General features: G+C 33.8%; 2 protein-coding genes, 1 long non-coding RNA gene and 2 other non-coding genes across 5 annotated transcripts; 3 read left to right on the forward strand and 2 right to left on the reverse strand.

Annotated features, from left to right (window-relative positions):
- Window positions 1–2,340: 2,340 nt before the first annotated feature.
- Window positions 2,341–5,090, forward strand: LOC134266777 (uncharacterized). Its single transcript, XR_009992036.1, has 2 exons — window positions 2,341–2,725; window positions 4,647–5,090. It is a non-coding gene; the product is annotated as an uncharacterized LOC134266777 (long non-coding RNA).
- Window positions 5,091–5,118: 28 nt separating this feature from the next.
- Window positions 5,119–11,561, reverse strand: LOC134266768 (glycoprotein 3-alpha-L-fucosyltransferase A-like). Its single transcript, XM_062748996.1, has 2 exons — window positions 10,138–11,561; window positions 5,119–5,542 (listed from the first exon to the last, which is right to left on the reverse strand). Exons 1-2 carry the CDS (start codon window positions 11,274–11,276, stop codon window positions 5,203–5,205), a joined length of 1,479 nt encoding a protein of 492 aa, XP_062604980.1. The 5' UTR covers window positions 11,277–11,561; the 3' UTR covers window positions 5,119–5,202.
- Trnat-ggu (transfer RNA threonine (anticodon GGU)) lies at window positions 8,614–8,687 on the forward strand. The gene has a single exon. It is a non-coding gene; the product is annotated as a tRNA-Thr (tRNA).
- On the forward strand, window positions 9,667–9,740 carry Trnat-ggu (transfer RNA threonine (anticodon GGU)). Its single transcript has one exon. It is a non-coding gene; the product is annotated as a tRNA-Thr (tRNA).
- Window positions 11,562–11,859: 298 nt separating the features above from the next.
- LOC134266669 (15-hydroxyprostaglandin dehydrogenase [NAD(+)]-like) lies at window positions 11,860–13,029 on the reverse strand (the record flags this gene model as incomplete). Its single annotated transcript, XM_062748887.1, has 4 exons — window positions 11,860–12,188; window positions 12,298–12,443; window positions 12,691–12,767; window positions 12,924–13,029. Coding segments are annotated over 4 exons (450 nt in total), but the record flags the coding sequence as incomplete, so codon positions are not given.
- Window positions 13,030–13,098: the final 69 nt, after the last annotated feature.

Here is a 13,098-nt window from a genome sequence, read left to right on the forward strand (position 1 = left end):
AACAATATGTCTGTATATGATTAAATAATTTTTAAAGTATTACTGAGTTTGTTTTTAATACACGAGAGATTTTGCACGGGGTATTTTGCTCGAGTTAATTCAATAAAAAACGATAAAGTCTCAATGATTGAATTTTAATAATCGTTTTACAGTGATAGAAATGTCAAACGTGAAAAACTTTTGTATCATAACAATTTAGCTAAAATAAACACTGTCCATTGAGATTCTCCTATTCCGATACTTTATACAGATTACGTCATAACTATAAGCACTTGATCTACGCTATTCGGTACATTCCGTCCTATACTTGTTCCAGGCATTATAAGTTTACAGATATTTTCAAGTGCACCAAGTGACGATGGACTGCAAACATTTTCCACATTCTTATTTTGGAAATCAACACAGATAATTACTACTATTGCCCAAATAAGCAGACTCGGTTACGCTTTCCATTTAGGCATGGCGTGACAGACGTCAGCACGAACAGAATACTGACTTGGGCATGTCTTCAGTGAACGAGACTAATTGAGATTCATTTACCCTTTGCATGCTTGTTTAATATCTGAAGTTAACGTCCATTAACGTTTATTTCCATTTCTGGTTGTGAATGTTTACAGTTAGATTAAAGACCGTTTGAATTAAAACATACTGAAAATACAGTAAAAGAATGCACAATTAAAGCGCACGCGCTTACAGTCTATTCACGTTTACAGCGAAGTGATTTATTATATTCCCTTTAGTTTTAAAACATATTAAGAATTTTATGAATATACCAAAATACATTGACAACGAACAAAATATTTTTGTTCCCGGTATAGGCAATAGGCACGTTTTTCTATAGAAAATTATAAAGATACAATGATTTCCAAATTAGTTTTATCTGCATTTATGAAGAATTAACGCATACTTAAACAAAACTTTTATTCAACTATAACCCCTAAACAGCTGGGTAATACCAGAACTTCCGAATCCGAAGGTGGAGATACACCGAGTATTTACAGCTCGTACAATAATCTTGAATGTGAAACCGATGTGGACCTTCATATTGTATGACGAAGAAAGACTTGAAGATATATAGAACTATTATCAATGCTAGAATGAGAGGTAAATAATGGCTGTCATCACCGCTCATTTATTTGTTCCGTTCCCATGCCAGCGCCAACATATGAGGTACATATAGTTTAAAGATTTCGACATCTGCATGGGTGTCGTGCACAATCAGGAAATTAATTTGTTATAAATAATAGAATTTCATTGATCCTTTAGAGTTTTGTATTTTACTCAGATGACCGTCATTTTGTTGCCAAATACTGTCTGTATTTGAGAAATGCTGAAAAATTACAGAAACAGACAATGAAAAATTGTTATATAAATTCCACAACTTGTTGGGGGTATCAGTGACGTCAGTTTGACACTCGGTAATCGTAAAATTCTCCATGGAGTTTAAACAGACGTGTATGACAAAATAAATACAATTAACTTGATAGAATTAATCTTTGTCATATTATATCTGAAAATTTTATTCGTTTTTTAAGGAAGCTGTAAACTTGAGAAAATTTTACCATAATTATAAAGACGTACTTATAGACGTTCAAAGACAATGAAGTGCTAGTGAACAAAATCACTGTTCTTTTATTATGGTGAGAAAATGCAGACAAATAATTCTTGAAAAGTTTTTTTTCTCGTATAATGTTAAGAATGCTCAAGTTTTTTTTTCAAATTTACTATCAATTGATCTAGATGCATCATTTCGTAAGTTCTATGGTCGATACAGTGACCTTGTCAGCAAATACAATTTATCATTGAGTCAAATGCTGACTGACGTTTTTCATACTAATTGTTAGTCCATTATTTATGTACTGAATTGACAACGGATTTTTTTCCGATCAAGACAAGGAGCACAAGGCGGGTGTCACCGTGTGACCGGTTGGCAGGGGATGCTCGGTCCTCCATGGCACCTGATCCCACCTCTGATGTTTTGGAGGTTCGTGTTTGCTCTGCTCCTATTTTGTATTGTTTTATGGACTTTTGATCTGGAATACTGTACCTTAGCGGTGGTGTATAAAGCTTCCTTAGCATCGAGAATCCATTTAAAACACATTTATTCTGGAAATTTATGTATTATGTCAACTGGCTTATCAGCCCTTCATCGGGAAATTAAACAATTTTCAATGGCTTTTGTTGATTTTTCTCTCATTTCGTGCACTGTTTTCTACAGATATATTTTTAATAGTCAATTCAGTTTTCAAACCTATGAAAAACAATTTCTACATTTATCAGATATATGTTAAGCGAATATATTGAATTTATTGTAGAAGTAAAGTCCACATTGATCACGATACCGCCCCCTCCCTCTGAGAGTGTTCAGTTAGTATTTCAGACTTATCGCCACTAATGGATTGGTGGGTATTCAGTCTTTATTCCAAGTGTCCGATTTCTGTAGTGATTAGTCTATCGATGTGTTTTCCTCCAAGCATCATGAGGGACAGTCCCTAATGGTTGTTCACATTATGTACGTATTCGCGCCGATATTCGTAATTCCTGACCTCATTGGTAGCTAATCCTTAATATGCGTGCTGTCTGATGGGTCAGCTCAACTGCCGATGAAGATGTTCAGACATTTTGATTGGTCGATGACAGTATAATAGTCCTCCAATATAATCCATTGTGACAAAACCTGATCGAGGAATACACTTGAGAGGATACATTTTGAAGAGAAAATCTGGTAAGCTGATTTTTTTTAAATATAAGAAATTTTTTTGCTGAAAATTTCAATATAAAATGCTGCGATTATTTTATCACTACATGTAACAATACAAGATTTGGTCCAATTTTCAATATAAAATTTTTTAAATGACTCCAATGTAAAAATAGAAAATGAGAATTATCGTTCATGTTTGCAAAAATGCTATTAATGATAAAAGCACAGGCACAAACTGCTCTAAATAAAACTAAAGATAATTCAATTATTTACTTTAATTAATCTTATCATGTTTAAAATTTTACCTTCTAAAGTTTGAAATTACTTGATTAGTTTAATAAGTAAATTCAAAATTACCAGAATTATGATTGCCGGAATACACTTATTAAATTCTCTTTTTCAATGTTGCTTTCCAGTCAATCACAAATCAAACACCGTGGTGAGACTTGAATCAAGTTTAAGATGTCCATGGTAAAATAACTCAATATGTTAATAATAAATATGTAGTTTCAAAATTTAAATATCTTGTCCATTGCTTGTCGTTAACTGCAAAGTAACCTTGTTTAAAACTTAAGGATGCCTTAGAAACACTACTCACTAAAGACCTCTATTTTATTCAGTTAGAGAGATCTGCTCTTTGATGTAAAATGGCCAAACTTCAACAATGTAGAATTCGACAATATAAATTGATAAAATACGAAAAAATATACATTTTTAACATTTTATAAAACCAAGAGAGGAAACAAACATACATCGAATGCATGCATGTACAAGTATTTTCCAAGGGAAAGTTGATAGCAGTTACTTTTGTTTACTAATTCTTCATTGTTTAAATGTTTTCATTTTTTTTTCCTGGAGAAATTACGTATTCCTTGTTTCAACTGAAGAATCGTGTGATGAAGCGAATGAACATATGACTCCCATTCCCCGTTAGTTTGTTCAACACCTCCGTCTTTCTCAATATTGAAACATGAAGCATTTACATGTAATATAACACGTGACCAAAATGAAGTAATTCAACACTCTCTCGCCAAACATCAGTAATAGCAATTTTATTATTTTTTTTTCATAAGCAGATGATAGAAAAATGAAGAACTGTCAGACCATTTAAGGATGAATCGAGACTAATTGAATCCCCTGGATGAACCGTAGATCGAAGTGTATATTTATTGTGTTGCTATGTCCTCAATAGGCGATGTGTAGAATTGCGGTGCACTTAGAGGGCTGTTACACGGCAGTAACGATTAGGGTCCTTAATTAACCGATGTCTCCTCAGGCTACCCTTCTCTGATCTCCATTGTCAATTATTAATGGGAGCTCTCAACGGCTGACCTGTTCTTGTATTTGAAGTACCCAATACATTCGTATATTAGAAGAACCCGATTCATGTCCATATATTTAAGTACTTGCTTCGTTTTCTGTATTAATATACGATAATGTTAATCAATATATTAATATACCCGCATATTACGCAACAGGGCATCTCCATTAGTATTTAATTATATTCTTTGATTAATGTCACTTTTCTGGCAAATTGTTAAATCACTCATTAAATGTTTTCTGCATCAGTGGAAAATTTTAAAAGGTTATTTTGTAAAGAACAGCCAAAGAACAGTCTTTGAAAAGGTCCTTTCAACTCAAAAAGTTACAAGTATAACAGATATTGCTTCAAATGTTCGATAACTAGTAATCATAGGCTTGAGGATGAAATTCAAGGAGTGACTAATTACGGGCGAAATGAAGACTGAGAGATGCGACACATGATAAAATCATTGGCCACATGATACTTAAGGTGTTGACTATACTGTTAACAATTTGATAAACAATCCATTCGCATTAAAGTTTCGAACAGCTTGGAAGGGACAATTTCCCAGGGGTCTCTCTTTATATATACAATCAATATGACCCGAGACTAATTTTATGTCAAACTTGTGGTACTTTTCAGATTTGTGCCGACTATGTGGAGGAACTTACGGATTCTGATATTTCTGGTTCTTGTGTCCGTGACATACGCTGTATACTTTGACGACTCGCCAAGCTATGCCCTCTCGTACACCCAGAACCCCTGCATACAATGTCTGTTCACGCACAAACAAGAATACTGCGAGATTTGTAAATACGAGGAAGACAATGGTGACATGTACACAAACAAAAGATCAGGTTATTCCGTGGGAAGAATCAGAAAGCGTGGATATTACTGTCTTTGTTGTGCACGATCCAGATTAACAAACTCTGGCTGTTGTACAATGTGCAGTACTATCGAGGTATAAACATGTGTAAAATAATCTACAGATTCCATTCAGTGTCACTGGAACATTCTTCTCAAGCAATCCATGGCAAAAGTAATGTAACATTTTAACTGGAATTAATTTATAAATTGAGATATGAACTTCTTGTTGTATTTATTGGTGAAAAATAAATATTCTTTGGCACATCTTATAATAATAATATATCCATCAGAAACAAACAAACAAAAAAGATTTTTAAAAAAAACCAACTGTCTATTTGTCAATGATATTGCTCCACCATGATATATTTTTATTTAAACATGAACCCTCTGAGCGCCACCATGCGTCAATATCATCGTACCAGATGGACGGAAGTGCTTGTTCGTGTAATAAAGAACACACACGGCACCACGGCTTGGATGCAACGAAGTCGCCATAAGACTTCCAACGGAAGTATTCATTGTATAAGTCATCGTTTTTATCAAGTTTTAGCAGATATTCGGCTAACTCTTTAGGCGACTTAAAGTCCTCCACAACAATGTAGGAATGAGCTGGCAAAGCACTATGGTATTCTGAAGGTGCAGCACCAAGAACTACTGGAATGACTTCATTCCTGTAAAAAGATTAAAAAATAAATGTGTGAAGAAAAAATACATTATATAGAAAATATTTTACATAGCTACGTTTTATTATTGCACAAGATTTGAGCATTGCTATAGGTAAATTTTAAGAATAGATTTTATGTGTTCCAATTATATTCCCCCCTGACAATGGTGTTTAGAAAAAGGGTCTTCAAATCGTTTCTACTGCATCTATCCATTTTCAATTAAAAAAAAGCGACTAAGAATGGTTACATTATAACTTTAATCCTCTAGAGAATTTGCAATGAAACCTAAGGGAGCTGAATAAGTTTTATTGTGTGAAAAAAAAATTACAATAGAGAAACTTTTTTTTATTTTTATACCATATTTGAGTCTTTAAAAATTAAAATTAATGACATTTACCTGTTTTTATTGACTACTACAAAACATGACAGATATAAAGGATTTATAGAAAATATTCGTGAAATTCTATATTTACTTTTATCTTAGAATTTCAAAATATTATAGTGTATACGGTATTTTTTGTAACATATTTATGACCCCCTCTTTAAAGAAATTCAGTTTATCATAACGTCACAAAGAAACCATTACATCGTCAGTCTATCTATCGGTTGGGAAATGGTTGCTTTAAAAATCGGTTCTATGAAAATCTTATATTTTTTTAATCTGCGATTTCTTAATTTTATTTTGTCAAATTATGTAAAAATCATTGCTTTAAAACCGTAGATATGTATGGCATGCAAAATTCACAAAAATGAGCAAAACATAGTTTCACAGTCGATAAACTAGGCTTATCGGTTGTAAACTATAGTTTACGGACTGTAAACTATAGTTAACAACGTTAATCTACATTTTACATCTGTAAATCATAGTTAACGCGATAATCTATGTTTCACAACCGTAAACTATACTTAACAACGAAAACAATCATTTGCGATCGCAAAACATAGATTATCTGATAAATACAGTTTCACGATTTGTAAACTATGGTTTACAACTCTTAACTATAGTTAACGATCGTAAATTATAGTTTGCAGACGTGAATCTATGTTTTTCAACAAAATCTATTGTTAAGGTTTTTTTACAGACAGATAAACTAAGATTAGCATTCGTAAACTATAGTTAACAGTCGTTAAATATACTTTTACAGATGAAAACTATAATTAACGAATTGTAAACCATAGTTCACGGTTTGTAAACTATAGTTTACCATCGATAAACCTAGTTTATCAGTTGTGAAACTAGGTTTAGCACGCCAAATTCACAAAAATGAGCTAATCATTGTTTCACAGTCGATAAACTAGGTTTATCGGTTGTAAACTATAGTTTACGGACTGTAAACTATAGTTAACAACGCTAATCTTTATTTTACATCTGTAAACCATAGTTAACGCGATAATCTATGTTTCACAACCGTAAACTATACTTAACACCAAAAACAATCATTTGCGATCGCAAAACATAGATTATCTGATAAATACAGTTTCACGATTTGTAAACTATGGTTTACAACTCTTAACTATAGTTAACGATCGTAAATTATAGTTTACAGACGTGAATCTATGTTTATCAACAAAATCTATTGTTAACGTTTTATTACAGACAGATAAACTTAGATTAGCATTCGTAAACTATAGTTAACAACCGTTAAATACAGTTTTACAGATGAAAACTATACTTAACGAATCATTAACTATAGTTTATGGTTTGTAAACTATAGTTTACCATCGATAAACCTAGTTTATCAATTGTGAAACTATGTTTTGCTCATTTTTGTGAATTTGGCGTGCCATAGATATGCATTTTAATATGATGCACGAAACACTGCACAGTGGAAACCTCAGTCGGGCCCCCTACGGACATGATTTTTTGTAATTTGATTTAATTGAAAGATATATCAATATTAACCTATCACATGCTTTCTAGGGACTACAAAATAAAATTTCAAGCATCAGCGAATGGTAGTTGCTGAGAAAACTGAGACGAGAAAACGAAAAATTTGTTACGGACAGAGAGACGGTCAGGCACACACAAACACATACGGGCAAAACAGTATACCCCTTCTTCTTTAGAGCGGGGGTATAAACTTCCCAAAAATTATTGACTTAATTCAATGGAGGGTGAAAACAACATACATGTTTATACATATACGTACAACTTGTAGATAACACTAACATCTTTGTTGTCCAATTTCAATCCAAATACTGCTTATGGTTCTACATCTTTCCGTCGAATTTGACATGTATGCTGGCATATTTCTGCCCCTTCAGGCAAGATAAATAATGTGGTTCATTCTACCTATTCCCACTTTTTGAAAATCTTGTAGAAAAAGGTAAGATTTTATGTGGGAATAGGGGGAATTTTGTGTAAACAAATATTTAACTATGTTTTTAAATTTAGGTATTAAGTTGCTTTTTCTTGTAAGATCTTTTTATTATTTCAAAAATCCGAAATAAATCATATTTTCTCATAGATGTATTCATTATTTTCTGTCTTAAAATGTACAAAATACATGCAGGTAAATCTAAACATCTATTGTTATTTGCAAGTGGAAATAGGTGGAATTGAGATTTTTAAAAAGTGGGAATAGCTAGAAGACACCATGTGAACATGCAGGATAATTATGTCAACATACAAGATAATTATATCTACATGCAAGATAATTATGTTGCAAGTTACAACTTGATAATAATAGTTACAACTCTTTTAAGAAAATCCTATTTTAAACTGGACAACATTCCCCCTCCGTTTCTTTCAATATTAAGAACATCAATTTTCCTTCTTTAAAGTTTAACATGGTGTACATTAATGCATTTGTACAATGTAAATCAGCGAGTCAATCTTATTACTAATACTTCTTATAAACATTTTATTATATCAAGAACTGATTTAGTTTATATTTCTTGCTAATTAATGTTCTTAACTCGCATGTTGACACAAGTAAGTCTCATTTCGATATTTTGACGTAGACGTCAGATACTGGTGTTAGTAATTTACCCATATTAATTAAAATCGGGTTCTCGAAAATTGATTGATTGTGTCACCGGGTTCACAGGTGCGAGAAAGTCAGTCAATATATCGGGTCTCAATAGCTCAGTTGGTTAGAGCGCTGGCACGGTACGCCAGAGGCCCTGGGTTCGAGTCCCGGTTGAGACTTGATTTTCACCACCGGTGACATTTGGCGCCCAACGAAAATAACCCACTGTACCCTTGGAATATGCTTCACGCGTTTCCTTAACTCACATATAGAATTCGAGGACGAATTTCTACAAAGAGGGGGAATATGTCACCGGGTTCACAGGTGCGTGAAGGTCAGTCAATATATCGGGTCTCAATAGCTCAGTGGTTAGAGCGCTGGCACGGTACGCCAGAGGCCCTGGGTTCGAGTCCCGGTTGAGACTTGACTTTTCACCACACCTGTGGTTTTACTACTTTGGCACCAAATACGCATGCTTGGCGCCAAACACCCTTAATAACTCACTCCACCCTATGACAGTCAGGAGAAAGGAAGAGTATATCTCCTCTCCAGATATATAGTCTTTCATTTTATAATGAAGACAAATTAAACCTGTTTATTCGGTAAGAATTAATTTACCATCGTTGCTTAGATAATTAAATTAAATACTTTATCAATTAATTATCTAATTAAAGTGAACAGTTTAAATAATCTAAAAGAATTAAATGTGTGAGTGTTAGTGTATGAGTGTATTCATTTATTTTACAGGTCACCTTCTATTGTTATTCTTCTTATAATATTCATCAAAAGTAACTGAAATACAGATAAATAAATGAACCCACAGCAGCTGTTCTGTTATTTATATGAAGTAACAACTATAGTGCGGCTGTGACAATACCGGGTTCACAGGTGCGTGAAGGTCAGTCAATATATCGGGTCTCAATAGCTCAGTGGTTAGAGCGCTGGCAAGGTACGCCAGAGGCCCTGGGTTCGAGTCCCGGTTGAGACTTGACTTTTCACCACCTGTGACATTTGGCGCCCAACGTACAAAACCCACTATTTCCTTGGAACATGCCTCACAGCATTTCCTTAACTCGTAGAATTCGAGGACGAATTTCTACAAAGAGGGGGAATATGTCAACGGGTTCACAGGTGCGAGAAAGTCAGTCAATATATCGGGTCTCAATAGCTCAGTTGGTTAGAGCGCTGGCACGGTACGCCAGAGGCCCTGGGTTCGAGTCCCGGTTGAGACTTGATTTTCACCACCGGTGACAATTGTATATAGTTTAACGTCCCTCTCGAGAATTTTTCACTCATACGGAGACTTTCATTTGCATAAGGACATAATTTATTGCAGAAAAGATAGACATAAATGTCTTGCATATTGACATAATCTTTTAATCTTGAATGTAGGTGACAGAAATATACCATCATACTCTTGTGTAAACTAACTTAAATATTATATGAAAACAAAGAACAAAAGTAAAATATTAAGAAGGAAATGATGAATTTCGAACTCTTTCATCTCTATTTTTCTTATATTTTTTTTACTTTCGTAAGACCAGAGGCGTTAATAGCATTTATGATGTCTCAGTTAAAGATTTTTAAAAATAATTGATAAACAAAGTAAGGAAATAAAATTTAACTTACGTATAAGCGGTCATAATTTTCTCCGTCATATAGTCTTTGCATTTCGTATTTTCAAATGCCAGATAGAATTTATAATCAGTCTTCACCATTGTTTTACACCAAGGTTTGCTTTTAGCGCACTTCAGATCACCACAGCGTCCATATATGTCCACGGGTATGTGCCTCTGAAGTTCCCTAGCATACTTCATGCGCCCGCTGGTCTCCCTATTACAATTACTCACGAACCAAACTACCTTCTTCTGCTTACCCTCAGAATAATTTTTTATGCTGACCGAAACTTTTTCAGGAAAAGCTTTATATTTGAAATAAGGAGTAGCTATAACGGAATCTGTTCGGTATGTCATGGTCCAGTTGACAAGTCCACGGTAGTTCTGAAGGCGTCCTGTATTGGGAGGGGCTTCAATGGCAGAAACAATCCATATCTGATTTTGGGAGGCCTTGCGAAAAGGAGGACGAATACGAATTTGATTGGGATTTCCGAACACCACGGCATCAGCCGAACTTGCCATTTTCTTGTCATACGTAAAGCGACATCGATTTACTAAGCAATCTTCCATTAGAAATAAACTCTGGCCTTCGGGGTGACCCCATCCCCTTTGACCCCCAAACATGTAGATAATTTTAAACTCACTGCTGTTTGAATATTGTATGGGGATATGGATTATCTGCTCAAATATCCTATCATTGACCGGATCCTCAATATTTGGTAAAAGTTTTTCGATTGTAGATGTTTTAATAATTTTAGGTGAAAAATTCAAAGTACTCGTTCGTAACATTCGTTTTTCTCTTGTAAAATTTCTGTTGGCGTATATTTCATTTCCGAAATCTATCATGTAATCTGTGACAATTTTCCTGCTTTTTTCAACATGATCTAAAGATGCAGCCGAATTTATCTCTGTTATGATAAATTTACCATTCCGGAATTCCCCGAATCCGATGGAATCATCTGATGATTGCACAGAAACCTCAACACCGTTATATGCCGAGTTCTCCAAATAAACCAAAGCTTTATACAACAGAACCACTTTACAAACTGTAATGAACAGTGCCGTCCAAATGACATTCCTCCTCGATACACAGCCCATAGCTGGTTTGGTTATTATGAAATCAAGATCTAGAGAAGTGTTTTTCGGGTCCATCTCTACTTCCTGATCGTCTTAATCCGGGGCCCTGGGGCCAAAATCTACCTGACTAACACAGCGGCGTGCCCCCAGTAAAGATGTGTCGATTTAGATGTATTTTATGACACAGCATTCAGCACTGTGAAGATAAGCTTATGAAATATATAAATATTTACATTTGTTTACTCCCCAAATCATGTATTTGCTTTGATGCAAAGTAGGGCAATTATTTGGATATTTTTAATGTAAGAACAATATTGATATTCCCTTGTTATTGTCGATAAAACAAAGAAACAATGAGTAAATAAGTATTTTATTAATACACGTAGACAGATATTTAGATTAATATTTTTTGTACATGCATTGAAAATATTTTATATTTATTTGTATTTTAAGGAAATGGCATGCAAAGTGCAGCTCTAATTATAAGGTATAACCAAACGATAAAATATCATATTCAGTCTGTTGAAATATTAGTTCTTAATGAAAGATTGATAATTTACAGAAAGTGAACAAATAGTTCATATTATCTTTTATCGTATTTGTGTTTAAACATGCATTTTGCATATCATTAATACTATACAAATTCATAACGCAAATATACGTTTTGACCACTCTTTAATGTATACTATTCTCTATATGTATAGATTATATATATACGTATATACCATGCAGTTCACAAAAGAAATAATCTTTTTTCAAGTCTGATTATACACTACTAAGTTAAATAATCCTTTGATGGACATCGAAAGTACACTATGTTCAAAATGCAATGACTATAGCTCAAAACAGCATATATGTTTTTAAAGTTAAAATTCCGGAACTGGCATTTTCCAATACATCGTGTTCTGTTTTGTTACAGACAGGACACTTCCGTTATTGTCCGAATCTTCTAAAAGTTTAATGAAAGCATCCGATACCTCTTCCACCCTTAAATTAAAAAGATCATCATTTTAATGCTCTAAATTTCTTGTATATTCTTACTAAATCAATCATAAGTGCGCTGATGTTCGCGCATGCTAACTATCTGTAATTTAACCTCATGATGCCAAAAGCCTCCATCAACTCCTGAGCCCGTGCGACATCTTCGGGAGATTCGGGCTGGTAATTCAACATGTCCGTTTTAACATACGCTGGACAAAGGCAGAGAAGACGAACGCCATTTTTTACAACTTCTGGATGAGACTTATTTAAAAAGAAGGAATATTGTGTTCATAATTAATTTTATTGTTTTATAAAACTTGTTTGTATTACAATGATTCTGTAAACCAAAAATAAGAAAAAAGACCTTTTTTCCTTTATTTTTGTATTATTGAATTTGCTACAAAAAATAATTAACATCTAAAATAGTATTTTTAAAATAATCATGTAAATTAATCTCATTTAGTCAAGATCAAATAACTTTAAGTCATGAACAGAGAAGGCCTTATACCGCCCAACTTCTCGTATAACCGATCACACCATGTTTACTAGCACAATAGGCAGGGCCGTAGTCGACTGGGAAAATACCTACAATACGTACAGGACAACGTCACTTGCGTTAAATCCTTTACACCAATCGTAATTCTAATGATAAGAGTAATCTGAATTTACGTGCTATAAAATAATCATTTATTTACTTTTCTTCAGTTAATATAAAGCTACAGAGTATAAGTATTATTTTACCTGCCATTGACGCGACATTGACAATCGAACCCCCAGCACCACCGAGATCTTTCCTCAAATATTTAAGTCCCAAAAGAGTTCCTCTGATGACCCCAGCCTGAACAAGTGAACAAATTCAAGAATTTCATCCAAATGCACAAATTAAAAACGTGTAATATATTTGTATCTTATTTCC

This window comes from Saccostrea cucullata, unplaced genomic scaffold, assembly GCF_032062105.1.
Source record: "Saccostrea cucullata isolate Sc308-1 unplaced genomic scaffold, CSIRO_AGI_Scuc_v1 ctg751, whole genome shotgun sequence".
Classification (NCBI taxonomy): domain Eukaryota; kingdom Metazoa; phylum Mollusca; class Bivalvia; order Ostreida; family Ostreidae; genus Saccostrea; species Saccostrea cuccullata.

What these genes read in the sequence shown, in the direction of transcription:
- LOC134266768 (XM_062748996.1), bottom strand. Translation starts at nt 11,276, where the DNA reads ATGGACCCGAAAAACACTTCTCTAGATCTTGATTTCATAATAACCAAA. An exon ending in AAAATTATGACCGCTTATAC is followed by an intron (nt 5,543 to 10,137) that starts GTAAGTTAAATT and finishes ATCTTTTTACAG; the next exon opens with GAATGAAGTCATTCCAGTAG.